The 18,270-nt window shown below is 36.5% G+C and overlaps 1 protein-coding gene across 1 annotated transcript; it reads left to right on the top strand.

Annotated features, from left to right (window-relative positions):
• The first annotated feature begins 51 nt into the window (after positions 1 to 51).
• LOC311301082 (uncharacterized protein) lies at positions 52 to 17,977 on the top strand. Its single transcript, XM_084425933.1, has 5 exons — positions 52 to 268; positions 1,672 to 1,781; positions 12,054 to 12,152; positions 12,387 to 12,557; positions 17,499 to 17,977. Exons 1-5 carry the CDS (start codon positions 190 to 192, stop codon positions 17,664 to 17,666), a joined length of 627 nt encoding a protein of 208 aa, XP_084282059.1. The 5' UTR covers positions 52 to 189; the 3' UTR covers positions 17,667 to 17,977.
• The last annotated feature ends 293 nt before the right edge of the window (positions 17,978 to 18,270 follow it).

Raw genomic sequence — 18,270 nt, 5'->3', positions numbered from 1 at the left:
TTCTCCGTCCATTCACCGATGGCAACAGAGTATCCGCTGCCGCTGCTTCGCGAGGACTAGGAGGATGTGAGTCGTGACTGACGTTCAGTTCACTCGTGTCTGAAGATGAAGCTGGGAAGAAGGAAAGAGGACTCTCGTGATGGCTTACTATGAGACAGCTTGTTAGAAAAGTTGTATTTGTTGTCAGAGATGTCCAGCACTTTGTCCCCAACTGTCGCCTCCACCTCGAGCCTCTCTGCGGACCAGCGGACAGTCGTCGTGGGCGCGTGTGAGTATCACCATCAGATGTGTTAATAATATCCATATAAATACTGTTTTTCTCAGTGTTAAGTGTCTTAATTGGGCTGATGATGTCGCAAAATTTCTTGGAAAAATATTATTATTAGTTGTTTAAAATTAGTGTTTTCTGTTTGTATATGGTTGAGACCATAAATTACAGTAAAATATCTTAAAGGTTTGTAAACCCACAGTGTTCAAGTGTTGGGTAAGCTACTGTAAAAGTAATGAATTACTAGATACTAATTACATCTTCAACAGTGTAATTAGATTACTGTATTAATTAATCTTTCTATAAAAGTATTGGATTTCTAATTACTTTCTAATTTCAATCGCGAGTTGAACAAAATAATGATAGACATGAAACGGCTCTTTTAATTCTTTCAGATAAATAGTATAAAATTGCATTCATTATTATTGAACTGACCAAAGTGTGTAAAGGGAGAAGGTTACAATAAAAACATACATTGTAACATTAGACGTTACATGCTATTGTTTTTATATACAATTGTTCTATATGCAGTTTGTAATGCAATTAAATCAGAAGTAACTGTAATGAAATGACAAAAAAATTCAGAGTAATCCCTTACTTTACATTTTCAAATAAGGAAAAGTAATTAAAAGACAGTAATTAATTACTTAGTAATGAGCCACACCCAACACTGAAAGTTAATATATTTTAAATGTACTAAATTGCATCTGTCATTACAAACGTGTAATTAAAAATATATGTAAATACATAACATACATCTTTCAGCAGAAATTACATTAAAGAATTTACCATAAACGCTTGTCATTCTGCAGCTCACTTTAACCATATTTCAAAGACAATAGAAGTAATTAGATATATAATATGTTTGTATATGTACTGTATATATAGTGCTGTCAAAATCGATTAATCGCGGTTAATTGTATCTAACAAAACTATGTAAATATATATACATATATATATATGTATATATATGTGTGTGTGTGTGTGTGTGTGTGTGTGTGTGTTTGTGTATATATATGTGTGTGTTTGTGTATATATATGTGTGTGTGTTTTATATATAGGCCTATATTTATATATATGTGTGTGTGTGTGTGTGTGTGTGTGTATATATATGTGTGTGTATGTGTGTGTGTGTGTGTGTGTGTTTGTGTAAATATATGTGTGTGATATATATATAACATGAGTCCTTAAAACACTTTATTATGCAGAAATGATGTTTGCCAAGATTGTAAAGACTCATGCTTTATGCTTAAATGTTTTAAATTGCATAAATTGTGCCTATTTTTAATCTTTACGAATCTAAAAATTTACATTTTAATGGATGAGTTCAAAACAGCAGAAGCAGCGAGAGTGTTTCCGAGCTCATGTGATTGACGTGCCCGGTGTCTGTTGTGTCTCTCCAGTCTGTTGTCTGGTGTTCTTCTTCATGATCGTGGTGCTGCTGTTGATCCTGTACCGGAAGGTTCCTCTCTGCTGCAAAATGAGGGTTTATCAGGAATCTGGCACTGACATGGTGAGGAAAATCCCTTTCATCCAAGCTTTCATACTTTCATTAAGTGCCTCAGGTCAAGTGTTTCTCCTGCAAACCTGAGGCTTGGAAATGAATGCAGCTCATAGAGTTTAGCCTACAGTTGAATGGGAAATTATCTCCTATGAGGGACAATTGAGATATTAATGAGATGTCATTTGGGATTTTCCTTTCCAATAGGACATGAAATCAGATGCTGGACAGTTTTAGGGCGAATGAAAGTATCAAATGCAGTTAAAGAGTTACAGCTGACCTAGTTTGATATTTATTTTGCGAATGAAGAACATCTCACACTGTTCAGTAGGCCTACGCTGACACACAATCAGAGATTACATATTATCTTTCTCTTAACTGTGCTAAACGTTCACGAGCTTCGCCATGTGCTTCGGCAAACACTGTGACTCAGTTTGGACGTTGGTAGCGTCAGCCGCGATATCAAAACAAACTCAAGCAACGTAAGCAAGAAAGCTTCAAAAACTCAAAGATTTGACAGTGAAGAGCACAAACTGTGCAGGTTTACGTGAGTCAGATAAACAAGCCGTTCTGTTAGAGAGGAGCACAAAACAGCGTGACCGTTCCCCTGACTATCATGGTCACAAGTGCCCTGGAAAAGTTACACAGTAATCAAATCTTAAACCGAGTGGAGGAGTAAAGCTGTCTGCGCACGTACACGCTGAAATTATATACTTAAATGTAATGTTTTCTGACAATAATTGCATGTTAATTGCAATTAAATGAAAATGTATGATCATTTAAATAAAATAAAATTGCAATTAGTTGAACTTTAGAGTGTTTCTGACGCACTCAAGTATTACATCTTTATATGTAATTTCATAATGTTATATATATATATATATATATATAGTCTTTGAAATATGGTTAAAGTGAGCTGCAGAATGACAAGCGTTTATGGCAAACTGAAATATACTTTAATGTAATTTCTGGTGAAAGATGTATGTCATGTATTAAAATATATTTGTAATTACACGTTTGTAATGACAGTTGCAATTTAGTACCTTTTTCGGTTAGACTTTATTTTAAGGCATCATTGTTACAGTGTAATTATATATTTACAGTAAGTACTGAGTAATATTAATCAACTACATGTCCTTACTATATAGGGTTTGGTTGAGGGTTAGTTGCATGTAATTATGCATAATTTACTGTTATTACTATGGTAAGTACATGTAACAGGACACTGTAAAATTAACTTTCAGTGTTGGGTGTAACTCATTACTAAGTAATTAATTACTTTTCCTTATTTGAAAATATAAAGTAATTGATTAGTCTTCTTTTTTCTGTCATTTAATTACAGTTACTTCTGATTTAATTGCACTACAAACTGCATATAGAACAATTGTATATAAAACAATAGTAACATCTAATGTTAAAATGTATGTTTTTATTGTAACCTTCTCCCTTTACACGCTTTGGTCAGTGCAAGAATAATTTATCCAATTTTATATTATTTATTTGAAAGAATTAAAAGAGCCGTTTCATGTGTATCATTGTTTTGTTTTTCATTAATTAGGCTATACAGTAGCTGCAAGTTATAGCTTTTTATATATACTTTTATGGGTTTTCTTTAGTACACTATAAGCAAACATAAAAAAATAAAAATAACATACGTGTTGAAAATTCATTGGCGTTTTAACCCTCGCGTCTCGGTCAAAAATGACCCTTTTTTTCCCCAATGCACTATATTTTAGTTCGATATTGTTTTTTATTCAATATTTTATATTTTTAGGGGATTTTATGGTACTGAATTATTTTTTACGCTGTATTTATAAATGTAATTATAATTTGATTCACTTTTTGAGCATAGAGCATTACATTTGAATGCTTTAGAGCACAGACTTGAGTTTGATCTCTTTTCAAAGACGACACTTGGCAGATTATTGCTGAAGTGAAAAAAGTGTTAAAAGTGAATTTAAAAAAGTTGGAGAATTTTACGTTTATTGTTATGAAAAATGCAAAAAAAAAAAAAAAAATTTATATTAAATATATATTTTCAAAAACATGTTTTACTCTAAAACTGCAAGGAAATCAAAGCCATAAATTGGAACTCATTTTGGAACACGAGTTGTGTTCCAAATTTGAGCTTGATATCTCAATAAATAAGCTTTCGGTCAGATTTTGTTTAGGCCGCAGTACCAAACGTCTCCACTAGATGAAATTCGTCTCCCGTTCATTTCCAATGCTGTCATTTTTGACCATGAGGAGCACAAGTGTGACTATTTTTTTCAGGACCATTCAAACTTTTCGAATCATGTCCATAAATATTTGTGTGTTCGCCTTTACCAAGTTTCGTACCATTCCGATGAAGAACGAACAAAAAAAAACGTAATAAGAACAGCATCAGAGAGTTAAGTGCAGGAACTTTCCAATGTGGGCTGTGAAACCTCACCTCACGTCAGAGCTTTTCTCCTTTAATGTGTCCAGTCCTCAGGATGTGTGTCGTGAGAGCGTTTATCTGCTCACACTTCAGCCTGAGGTCATGCCTCATCCTCAGCCTTTCCTTTTCCTGATCACTTTCAGCCCTAATCGTCCCCCCTGAGAGAACTTTAACCTTATCTCAGTACCACAGGGAAACTGCCTCCACAAAGAGGAAATGCAAAAACATGTCTGCTAAGTTAACCTGTGGTGAAGATAGGCATGAGGTAAATGTACACACACAATAATAATAATAATACATTTTATTTATAATGCGCTTTTCTTAAACCCAAAGCGCAGAAGTACAAAAATAATACAAAATTACAGTACAACACAGTAAAATACTAATGACAGTGACTATATGTGACCCTGGATCACAAAACCAGTCGCATGGGTCAAAATTATTGATTTTTCTTTTATGCCAAAAATCATTAGGATATTACAGTTTTTCTCAATTGCTAAAACACTAACACCCATTGGCTGAACAAAGTTCTCAGTTGCCTGAACTCATTTAGCTAATTGTGCCGTCTGTTGTCAATACCTTAAACCATTTCACATGGCAAAACACAATTTGCAGACTTTTCAGCAAAACTCTAAACACATTGTCATTCTCAAAACACATTCTGCACTCTAATGCACATGTCATCCATACTGGTAAACACAAGTGGCAACGATCAAATACAAATAGAGAACACATGTCATTGATTGAACACAACCACTCAAAACTGATTTAACCTGTTTCAAATGATGCCCAAAGACAAGAAGAAGCACACTGATCACATGTTTACTCCTTTGATTTGTGTCCCTTTTAGTATTGTATACTGTAGTACAGTGCATTGTAGGCTGTATACTGTACAATGAACAAATTGTATGGCCCTGAACATTGTGCTTTCCATTTGTTAACAGTACTGACTGCTCAATAGATTTTGACTGGTTGCAGGTTCATATCAACAAAGAACAAGACTTACAGTATCACAAAGGACAAGTTTGTGAGATGCAGGGTACAGTACTGTAAAAATAGGGGTACAAGGAGGAGGAAGAACAAAGAAACTTTGCAAAGAGCAAAGCAGAGTAGTCATTTCTGATCAATTTTGAGCTACTATGATAGAGCATGTTTTTGTTCATCAAAAACGGAAAAAATCTGAAATTTGTTTTGAGATTAAAAATGTACTTCTCCCTGAACTTTTTTGATGGTACAGTAAGGTGTCACGGGTAAGTCTACAAACAGAATAGCGGTCCATAGATATCTTTCTAGAACTATATGTTTCGAACAATGTGTTTTCTGTTTTTTGGTGTATTGTTTACTGACTGCTTGATAGTGTATATCATTTTGATCCCTTTGTCTATGATTTGAGAACAGTTTTGAGGCAAAAGTTTCATTTTGCAAGAGGAGTCAGAGTGCTTAAAGATGAGGTTTTGTGTTTAATGTTTTCAGAAAATGGAGCAAGGTTTCAGAAATTGTGTCTTAGCAATTGAGAAAAACTGTAAGTAAAAATCATGTTCCAAGTACAGGCTGACTAAGCCACAGATGTAAGATGGGGCTATATCCATGCATAGCTTTGTGTGTTAGTGTGAGTGAGAGTTTTAAAAGCAATACGCGACTGAACAGGAAGCCAATGCAAGCTATAAAGCACGCCTGTAATGTGCTGACGTGGTGAAGTGTATGTGCTGCTGAATTCTGGATGCACTACTGATTTAGCAGGTGAACCAACAAATAGTTCATTACAATAGTCAATCCTGGAAGTAACAAATGCATGAATAAGCCTTTTAGCGTCAGGTAGAGTAAGGTAGGGCCTAATTATTGCAATGTTTCTGAGATGATGGAATGAAGATTTTGTAATACTCTTCTTAATATGTGAGTCTAGTGTAGGTGAGTGTCAAAGATCACACCAAATTATTATACCATATACACACAGTAAAGTTTCGGGAGTGACCACCATATTTAAACTTACTAAATCAATGGTTCTGAGACCCACTCCTGGAGACCCGCCTTTCTCGAGATTTAAAGTCCCCCTGTAGTCAATCATTATATCCCTTAAAACTCATATTTGATCACAAAAATGACATATTTAAATGTTTTTTCATTGAAAAAAAAAAATCTTCATGACTTAAAGTAGCTTGAATGTAACTCTACACCCTTGCCTCATTTAGTATACGAGGTTCTATGAATATGCAAATTAGCCCCGCCTCCACTTACTCACACCAGCTCAGAGATCCACTGGTTGACGATCACACGTTGATCTGATTGGTTACAAGGTAGTTTGTGACAGCGATTTCAAACCGTGTTTTTGAGACTGTCTTTGATTCACTGCAGTTTGCCAAACTGTAAGTGAAGCATCATCCTGATTTTTCCACTGGTGTTTGGATTATTGCAGTGAATAAGCTCTGTGATCTGACCAACGGTTTATGACTCTTGCATGGTAATCTTCACAAATGAACACAACTTGAAAGTTGGAGTTATAATAGTTTGCAAGCGTTTGGGGTTCACAATGGGTCTGTGAAAGCGACTAGTGACTAGATGAGTTTACCTGTTCGGCTGGGATATAAAGGGATATTTCACCGCTGGAAAGATGAATGTGTATTTACAGTCTTTCTCGATTGTTTACACACATTTTCTGAAAGCATGCCTCATATTCTCGGAACTCTACACACATATCAAAAAACACACACACAATGGGCAAAACCCCTCAATTCTCCTGCAAAATGAAACTTTACATTTCTTCTCAAAATGGTATTTTATTTTCAAATGACACACACAAACCATCGTATGTATAGACATTTATAAGAACCAGTTGAACACAGATGTGCTCAATGTAAAACACTATGATGAATGGAAAACACTTCTTCTCCATTCATCATAATGACTTTTGTTCAGTGTTACACTTACTACAGACAGTACATACATAAGTGTGTTGTAAAATATTTGAGAATATTGTTTTTATACTCAGAACACACAAATACACGGTAACAAATATATTTTATTTTTCCCACAAAAACAATGTACACAGTGTACATCCCAACCAACACAAAGTTGTACATACAGTGGTCTACATACAAAACAACAGAAGAATTGACTGTATACAGTTACAGTAAAAAAAAAAAATCCAATGTTGGCATCCATTGCTCCATTGAAGAGCTCACCTGTTGCCCTTTTATGCTAAAGCTCTGATTGCTAATTGTAAAACTGTGTGACGGGTGTTTGCCCATGTGATGAGTCAGTGTGCATATTTGAATGGCAGTGTGTTCCTTGTGAAAACAAGAGATTTTCTGCATGAAAATTGTGCCAAAAGCAGAGAATTGTGTGTAGTGTTTTGAAAAAAGTGTGTTTTAGAACTGCAATTTGAGTGTAAAGCAGGAATTGTGCTTGTAGTTTAGCAAAATTGGTTCAGGGGGTTGGTGATTGAGTTACATGTTGTGGTCATTGTGTCTCAAGTACCAGTATTTGTGTGTAAACAATTGAGAAAAACTGTAAATGGGGTCATTTATGTAGTAGAAATGTGAAATTATTTTAGAAGTTGGTGCCTTCTAGACTGAGAAAAGCCAGAAAATGTATTTTTGGCTCATGTGGATGAAAGACAAAAACTCCCAGAATGCACTTGCTTCGCTGCCCTACGAGGCCACTCCCAAGCCACGCCTACCGGTTACAGAGGGCAGTGTTCGAAAGATACAACTAGGCTACTAGTCGACTCAAAACGAAAAAAAGACGGCGTTTTATCGTGAGATCCCCCTATGGGCGGGTTGAAAACATGCGGAACGAGCTCCTCCTACTGGCTGCAGTCTCTCGCCTCTGGACTAAAGCCTCAGATGATGCTAAATGATGATTTTTGCGTCATCTGAGGTTTTTTTCCAGACACACAATACAGAAATCTCTCGTCTCAGGGGGACATGAGGGAGGGAAGCATGGTCAATCGAAAATACTACCGGGTTTCTACTGATACAAAGCTTAATGCTAATCAGTGAAGTATCCCTTTAATGTTCTCGGTAGTCCCATTTAGACACTTGTTATCAACCGCCTTTTTACAAAACAAGTAGGCCTAATTGCTTAAAAAAATCACAAGAGGGAAAATCACAAGAGGGCATTACTGATCTATTTTATGTAGAATAAAACATGAAAATCCCTTGAGCTTGTATTTACCACAGACATTATTTTAGACATTTAACCAAAAAAAACTTTTTTTTTTAAAACATTGACTTTAACACGTATAATACTGTATGGCCTCTTTAAAGACATTTTAACAACTAGTGGCATATTATGAGTTGTCAGTTTTGAGCAAATTGTTGTCTATAGATGCTCCATGGTTTGTTTATGCTCTTTAAAGTCGCAATGAAACAGAAGTAGCATCAGCTCTTTTCTTCCGTATTGTGACGTACATCAGAGTGAAATCGATGAAAAAAAAGAAAGGGCGGGACTTGATTCAATCCTTCGGTTGTTGATTGGATGGCGGCAGATCGGCTGAATGCGATTGTAAGAAAGGGGCGGAGTTTAAGCGGACGAAATGATCGGACAAGTCAATCATGATTTTCACCTTGTGGATAATTAAATGGATGAAATAATCTCATACTTGCATTGAAGAAGAAATCTGGTTTTAACATGGTAAATCTCTAATGTTGCGTGGCGATTCTTAAACCTTTAAGACTTGCTGGTCACCAGCATTAGGCATGTTTGCATGCTGTGGACCAGCTACACCAGCTCAGTTTTTCTTGACAACAGCATGACTGTGTTGGTCCACCAGATAGACCAGTACAAACCAGCCTGGACCAACATGGAATTCATGCTGATCTACGCTGGAATTGTCAGCAGGCCAATGCAAGTGAAACTCTTTTATCATCTCTCCTATAGAAACTCGACTCATTTTGAGACATTATGTCCTCTTACTGAGGGGTCTTCACCATCTGATCGTTAGGTTCAGTGTTTTGGTGGTGGGGGGGGATCACAGGAGACAAAGGTTTTACTTTAGGTCAGGCAGTGAAAAAGGCACACCGCTGAAGAGGTCCTCCCCCGACTTCAGGACTGATTTTACACGCTTTTTGCTTTTTCACACTGCCTGAATCAGAGGAGCAAACAAAAGAACGTCTCTCTTATTGGGGGGACTCCGAGACTGTTGAGAGGGAAAACCAGCGAGGGAAGGTGACCCCTGACCTCACATTTACTAAACGTGTCTCCCGGTGTCCCGAATAAGAGGGGTGATGGGAAAGGTCAAAGTACGTCACTGTGAGTGATGTCAGAGCTGTCAGGAGCTCTTGCCTTGAGTCCAAGACGTCAGCTGTGTCTCAGATTCGGGCCCGGTTTCTATTAAGGGACGATATTTGCCAACTGGGATTGATTGACAGGGGCTTTTTTTTTACCTTTAAGAGGGCACTTTTTTTTTTAAAACACAAAGCATGTTGTCTATTTAAGGGAATATACTTTTGTAGATTTTTTTTTGTATATTTTTAAGAATATACATCAGTGTGAACTGATATTAAATGCATGTTAATTGAAATGAAAATGTATTATAGTTTAAATTTACATTAAATGCTATTAGCTGAACTGCTTTTGACTTAAGTTCATCTTCATATGTAATTTCATAACTTCTTCTGTTGTCTTTGACACAAATATATTAAAATATACTTTAAATGTAATATTGAATAATGCATTTACAGTTAAAATTATAATCAAGTACTTTAGTATGTTACCCTGCTTTGGTAGTCAACACATCAATATAATTAATAAAACATGATTTAAAATGTACTTTAAAGCAAAACTTTTGAAAACGTGCACTTTTTGGTACAGTCAGCCATTTATTATTGCAAAAAAATATTATTTTTTTTTTTTTTTTTTACATAAGGTTGAATCTCATCTGTATCATGTTTTGTACCCAAATTTACAAGAAATTATATTTGACATTAAGTAAATAAAGCCTATTTAAAAAAAAATTCTAATATTTTTTTTGCCATGGTGACAATATTTCATTGGTAAAGTATTTATGTCTTTTAAAATGTACTGTAAAATGTATTACAGTATTTAAGGAAAAAATAATAATGTGAATAACTCACTCAAATTAAAATGTCCCCACACAGTAATGGTAGAAATTTGTCGCCCAAAGTAATTGTAAAGAAAATAATGTCTTAATGTTCTTAAATCAGGTTTAATTTTCTTTGTCCAAAATATAATTTCTTATTTTTTTCTTGATGTGAAATGATGTAAATAACAGATAATAAATAAATAAATAAATAAAACCATGAAGGGGCATTTTGCTGCTTGCATTTACCTCAAGCCCTGGTTAATTTCCAACCCTTCTCTGCACATTTTGGCCAACGAGTGCACTAATGACTTGTAACACTGTTAACTGACTTGTCCGGGTGACATATGGGCCTGTAAAAGGGAGTGCGCTCGTTTAGTAGTACCTGCCGCAGAAACAAGGGTGCAAAACAGAGGCAGACCGTTAAAACGCCAGTGTGGGGATTGTTACTCAGCACCCTGATGACGCAGTAAGACACTGTATTGTCCCGGGACACAAAGGCATCTATTTAGGTGTGGGGTATTCACTGAGTGTCCGGCTGGGCTGGAGGAATTCCTCGGCCTCACGCGGGGCCCGCCTGCCTAATCTAGCGCTGGATGGGAGGGGAGGGAGCCGTTGAGGAAGTTGCTTGGTGGTCTTCTCCTTAGCGGAGTAATTTATGACCATCCAGAGGTCTGGCTCTAACATTGCAGAAGTAGGAAGAGGAGGAGAGACATTGCGGAAAGACAAAGACGGGGGGGTGTGAGACTTTAAATCAAGATTGGGGATGGTTTGACTCGCAATCAATATGAAAACATTGTAACTATTATGCTGGTTGAGCTCCTGACTATGAACTATGAAGCAGTCAGTTTTCAACATTGATGATAATCAGAAATGTAGCAGCAAATCATCATATTAGAATGATTTCTGAAGGATCATGTGACACTGAAGACTGGAGTAATGATGCTGAAAATTCATTTTACAATATATTCACATAAAAAAATTAAATAAAATAAACATTTTAAAATGTAATAATATTTCTCAATATTAACGTTTTTACCGTATTTCTGATCACATACTAAATGCAGCTTTGGTGAGCAAAAGAGACTTCTTTCAAAAACATAAAAAAATCTCACCCAAACTTTTGAACGGTAAATGTCATACACTGTAAAAAAAAAAAAAAAGAAAACTGTAGAATATTGTAAAACGCTACAGAAAAAACACTGTTTATAGTTTAACAGTTGGTTCTCGTACTATATATAGGGGAAAAAACTGTAAAATATCTCGTCATTTTTACAGTAAAATACTGTTACATGCTGTTTTTTAGAAGTAAAAAAGCTAATTAAATTATAATTTACAGCAAAAAACTATAAACTGGCATTCCCATAATTCCCGGTGTGGCACTTCACATTTGAAAGTATTTTGTTTAGATAATTATGTTCCATTTTTGTTACCAGTTACACACATTTGGGTTTTATTTGACATCTTCTGTTGTTTAATGAATGTTTATTGCATTGTTATTGTGTCTGTGTGTTAGCATGATGGCGTTTTGTGTTTGTGTGATGAACATCTTCATGTGGATTCCTCTTTTACCAACTGTTATTATGGTGGTTGTCAGTACATGTTAAAGGTACAAAGTACTAGTGTGCTTCATGGATTTACCAGTTTAAATTGCAATGTTCTTGTTTGTAAATTACAGGTTTATACTGTAAAATGTACAGGTCATCCTGTAAATGTTTACATTTTTACTGTATTTTTGTACAGGATTATTCTGACAACCACAGCTGCCAGGTTTCTTTCCCACAGTGTATTAACAGAGGCTTGTCATTTCTTGGTTGAACAGGAAGCTCCTCATCAGTACTACAACAGCAGACAGACTCTAGTTGCTTCATCTGATTTTGAGCAAACACACGACACAGGTCACGAGAACGTCAATGCACAGGTAAGCGCTAAAGAACACTGTATTTCACCCTCTGCCGTCATTTACTCGCCTTCATGTCGTTGTAAACCTGTATGACCAATAGGCACCAAAATACTTTTCCTTCACTTTTGTTGAATGTTGTCATTGTCTTGATGGGAATGCAGGTTTGGAACAACATTGGTAAAGGGTGAAAGCTTGTCGTCATTACTTTCAGTTCCTCATTTCATCAGTTTTGTTTCTGCTTGTGGCTGTCAGTCGGGCTCTTTGTTCCTCATTGGTGTGCCCAGCAGCTACTACCTGTCCTCAATGGAGCCTGCTCATCCTCGCCTGCCCTCGTACGAGAGTGTGCGCAAGAAAGACAGACAACGGCAGATCCACATGATGATAGCCGACCGCTTCGGCCTCGGCGGACCTATTGTGACAGAGGTGACTCATTAAGCCATAGAAATTATATTCAGTGTTGGGGTGGGGCACTACAAGTAACCTGAGCTACGTAATCGGATTACTTTTTTCAAGTAACTAGTAAAGTAACACATCACTTTTAAATTGACAACAAAATACCTAAGATACTTTTTCAAATAAGTAAGGTAAGTTACTTTGCTTTCCCATGTGTTCCCATAAAGAGAGCAAAAGTTATATTTTTGGCAAATGTAAAGGCCCTTCCACACCAAAAGTGAAATGAATAAGCTTTAAGCTGAAGGAAATGCAAATTCACTACTGTACAGGCGTGTATGTGCATTTCCTTCAACCTAAAGCTTATTCATTTCACTTTTGGTGTGAAAGGGCCTTTACATTTGCCAAATATATTATTATTAAAAAAAAAGCAAGCCCAGCCCAGGTGAGAAAAAGTAACGCAAAAGTTACTTAAGGCATTACTTTCTATGAAAAGTAACTGAGTAATGCAATAAGTTACTTTTTTTTAGGGAGTAACGCAATATTATAACACATTACATTAAAGTATAGGCTACTTTTTTTTCACTAGGGAGGGCTATATATACACAGAGACAGAGTAACTAAAAAGCTAAACAAGGAGCAGGTGGGTCAAATCAATCAAACAATGAGTTGCCATGACGACAAATGAGAACCTTCTAGAATCCATAGAAACAAAAGGAAAACAAAGAGTTTCAATCTAAAACTCCATACAGAAACCAAAACCGAGCGTTACACAAGTATGACTGGTCATGAATTTACAAATGACATTAAACTGTAAACAATTCTGCACAATTGCATTATTGAGCCTTGTGAAAATTAATTCGTTAAATAGACTAAATGGAAAATTAGCAGTTTTTAAAACTGTTACACCGCAGGACCTTTGAAATTAACTAGTGGAATCAAAGTTTATTACTTGTCACAGCATCTAAATATACAAATATACATTCAGACATAAACTTTAGATAATAAAAAATAAAAAAATATAAAAAGATTTATGTTTGGCAACTAAGCAGTAGTTGCTTTATTGAAGGCCAGCGATAACAGTGTTGTCTATTAGCAGTGTGTGGCTGCAGTTTAAGCTGGTTATCTACGGCAGGTGTAGTCTAACTGAATTAAGGAAACAATAGGTTTTCCATATGAATAACCCTCTATTTTCTGCTCCGTAACATGATCATATATCATGTAAATGGCCATTCACTGCCGCACAGACAGGCCCAGCATCCCTCACCTGCGCTGATGCCGTGACGCATGCTCTCCGCATTTCATGTCCCTTTTATGTTGACTTTGTGCCAGGAAACGCATGAGTACACACACTAAGGGAAATTGATGCACATCAAACATAATAACCGTCTTGAAAGGTAAACATTGGCAGAGAGAACGGCTCTTTGTCCGTCTGTCCTCTCCTTCACTCTCCCAAGTTTCAATGGGTGGATCGATCTCTCGCCAATTAACCATATTCCTGAGCTAAGTGAGCTTGTTCTCCATCTAAAGGCCACAGTTTTGTCTGTCCTATAATAGCTATAAAGAGATAGCGAAGGAGAGACAGATAAAATGGCAGTAATATCACTAGCTGAATTTGTTTAAATAAATGTTGAGCGCTGTATTATGAATTAGCATAGTGCAAAGGTCTTTATCTTGTGGAAAAGTACTGACCTGCAAAGCTGCAGAAATATTACATAATAAGAAAATATATTTTGGTAACACTTTACTTAAAGCCTTTATGCATAATGCATTTATGTATTGTATTTAATGCATTAATTATGCCTTGTAATGCACCGTATCATGCATTCTATGATTTCATGAATAATCGTCAGTATAATGCAGGAAAACACATGACACACAGCCAATTTCAGATGTAACAAAGAACGTGCAAATATTATAATGCATTTTAACTTTGGTTACAATTATTTATGTAATAATTCAATGCATTACAACGTACATTATGATTTTGTTTTATAATGCATTATGCATAGAGGCTTTAAGTAAAGTGTAACTGATATTTTCACAAAGAAATGATGCTAGTGTGTTGTGGGCAGTTTTCAGGTTATAGAGTGCAACAGTCGGGTTATGGAAGTAAAAACTCTATTCATTTTCTCCATAGGGAAATTGATTTTTAATGATAACTGATAAACCTTTAAAGGCAGACAGACTGTGAGCTACGAGGTTGTTCACCAATGGTATTTGCTTCTGTTGAAGCCGTCAGCCCGCAGTATTAGTTTTAAAATAATCATGTTGAACAGAGGAACTTGCGGTCAAAACTACATTACCCATGATGCTGTACAGAAAATTCCACCAATCAGAGAGTCGATACCAGCCAAACATGCCATATTTTGCAATTAACGTAAAGTTTTTAATTTGATTATGCTGTTCGCAATGCTTCATGGGATTGTAGTTCTTTCACTCTTGTGCCTTTTTCTTTTTGTTAAATTTTCGAATACTTTTTTTTTCTCCAAATATAACCTTATAACGCCTTAACAAGACTTTTTTGAAATCCCAATGGGAGAAAAGGATGGAAAAAATACTTCCGGAACCAACGCTGCTCAAAAAGTGGACGGGCACTAGCGCACTCTACTGGTTTAAGGTTGCTACAGTGTTGCTAGGGTATTCTTAGTGGTTTTTGACTCAAAACTTTAAGAGAATCCACACCACCACTATAAAGATCCTGACACATAGGAACGATATTGCTGGAATCACTTTGACAGCATTTTTTTCCCCCAGCAGATGAACGATAAAAAACATTGACAGCCAGTCCCATTCCCATTCTTCCCACTTCCAACCACACCCTGCAATTGTGGCCGCGTCCGAAAGCTTAGGCAACTGACTTCTTGCCTCGCTGCTTTATCAGGCAATGACTTTGTTTGCGCATGAATGTGCCTCACGAAACCTCATGATACTGAAGAGAGAGAAATAGAGCGAGCTTTGGTGAAAACCAAGCGAATATTTCATTACGACAAGAGTAATTTCTCACTACAAATGACATCAAAAGTGGAAACATTTGTTAAAAACGTACATTTACACACAAACTGACCACCAATGGCAACTTCCAGATGCCATATTTATTTGTTTAACTCAACCGTCACAGACTGCAACGCACAGGATTGTGGGATATCATAGGCATCTATGCTGCCATCAAAAATTGATCAGATGAAGTTGTCTCAGTAGACAGGATGTGACACGATCACTGGATTCGGATGTGCCTTGCTGCCTTCATACCACTGTATGCTGCCTGGGGAGGCAGTGTTTTCAGCTTTCCGACACAGACAGTGTAACTGAAGTGCAAGTGTAGAATAAACAGAATGGCTCCGTCCCAATTGGAACCCTGAGCCCTTGAGATCTTCCTCCGAGTCCACACTTTCCTGACGTAATGCTGCTTTAAAAGTCGGGTAGAAGTCTTCTGTGGAGGCTTGCGTTATTGGCGCCCCCTTCTGAAACCTGAAATGGGACACTCGCGGTGGCCATTGTTAAGTCCACAAGACTGCAAGTGCACATGAAGTCTGTCATTTGGGACAAGGCCAATGTTATCATCCATTGGTGTGATTCTTTAAAGCAGGATGGATTCTGATTGGCTGTCAATGTTTTTATCATTCAACTGTCAAAAAGAAATCGTTCTGAAGTGATTCCGACAATTTTGTTACTCTGCAGAATTAGAATGATCATTAAAGCTTTATAGTTAAAGTTATCGTTCATTGTGAACAGGCCTGGGGCCTCATTTATAACCATTGCGTACGTACAAAACAGGCCCTGACAGAGGCGTACGCCACTTTCGACGCATAAGTTGTGATTTATCAAAACAAACTTGGCGGGAAAATTTGAGGCACCTGCACGCAAACTCTGATCCATGCGTACAAACATTTTGGACACAGAGCAGTTTGGCGACATTTACATTTATATTTACATTTAGTCATTTAGCAGACGCTTTTGTCCAAAGCGACTGACAAATTAGGACTAAATTAAGCAAGTCATCGTGAAGAGGCAAAAACAACGCAAGAAGTGCTCAAAATACGAAGTTCAGGCATTGTTCAGAGTAGCATAAGCCCGATAAGGGAGGATGGTGAGCTGAGAGACTGACGGCAGATAAAGGAAAACCACTTTAAATCTTCATTATGAGTCCTAATCATAAATACAGTGCATGTTCACAATAACAGTTTAAATACGTATGTTTTACGTCTGATATACACATTTAGATTAAATATGTCATTCTCATTAATGGAGTTAAGCACTTAAATTACATAACCGAAAAGTTACACCATTTTTTATATTCTAATAAATATAAATATTTGTAGTGGATGCGCTGCTTTTGAACACTTTTCCTGTGGCATGCTGTGTTTTAATGTTTCAGAACTTCATGGTCTGAGAATGATCAATAAAGCACAATAAGGCCTATCTGTTTCCATTAAAAATATAAAGCAATTAAAAATACTATTTGGCCAGTGGGAAAGATTGAGAAAAACTTTCTCCGAAATGCATTTTATACTATTTGATTTATTCATTCAAAAACAAGGCAAGGATAAGCTACTAAATGATTTTAAGCAATGTAATGTGACGGCACATCCGTATCTCATACTGTCTTAAACCGTTAAATATGGTATCACATGGATGAATATGCATATGCAAATGATATGCAGATGAGGCTAAGCAAAACTAGGCGTTCTAAGCTCCATATATGGTTATTTGAGGGTGGAGACGAATGTGAGCACAATTTTCCACTGACTGGGATTTAAAAAGGGAATTTTGGGCAGGTTCTCTCTCTTTTTTTAAAAATTATTAATTATTTTCAATAATTATCAATCATTTCTTAATCCTAAATGTAATTCGTGAAGTTTTGTACTTTTGGTTAAACACTAAAAATGTGTGACACAAGCAGAATCGCTTTTGTCAGTATTTATCTTGTGTCAAACATATGTTTAAGTCATGCTTTATCTGTTTTTACCACAGCTGCCTCCCACATACGAGGAAAGCATTCGTCAGTCCGTCCAGTCCATTGACATCCTGTCACTCGAGGAGCGTCCGGTTACGGCCTCTGAGCCTGACACAGATTTACCTGCTTATGAAGCTCTACCTCCCATCACAGACTCACAAGATCCCAATAACCCTGTTAATTAAACGCACTCACGCAAAGGGAAGAATGCAGTCCGTCCTCGGCGCGAAATGAACAGCTGTTGAGCTATCGATGCCCTGACACTGGAGCAGACGTGTGTGTGTGTGTGTGTGTGTGGATACGCTGTGCTTGCAAAAGACACCAACATATGATGAGACTTGACCTATGCAATAACTTGCACCAGCACACTACGAGAGGAGAAATATAATGCATCACTACTGGAAAAAGGAAGAGAACAAGAATATGCAAGAATTTAAGTTCTGTCTCTGTTAAAACCAGCATCAAACTGCTTCTAATATACCGACTTTTCCAAGCTTACACGTTTTTGTTATATATATATATATATATATAATTGATACTAACTATATACACACACTTACACACACACACATAATAACACTAGTGACATTTATTAAGAAAGCAAATAAAGTCTATTCACGTTTCATTTTTCACAGAGATGGCCGGTTCATCTCGTACCAAAGTAGCAATTTATGTACTGTACCGATTTATATGCTTAAAAAGGACATTTGAAGCCATGGTTTGGACATTACAGGGAAGATTACTTGTTTTTGTTGTTTCATCATATGTAATCATTATGTGGTTTTGTAT

This window comes from Rutilus rutilus, assembly GCF_951802725.1.
Source record: "Rutilus rutilus genome assembly, chromosome: 1".
NCBI lineage: Eukaryota > Metazoa > Chordata > Actinopteri > Cypriniformes > Leuciscidae > Rutilus > Rutilus rutilus.
This window is presented reverse-complemented; position numbering and strand designations above follow the sequence as displayed.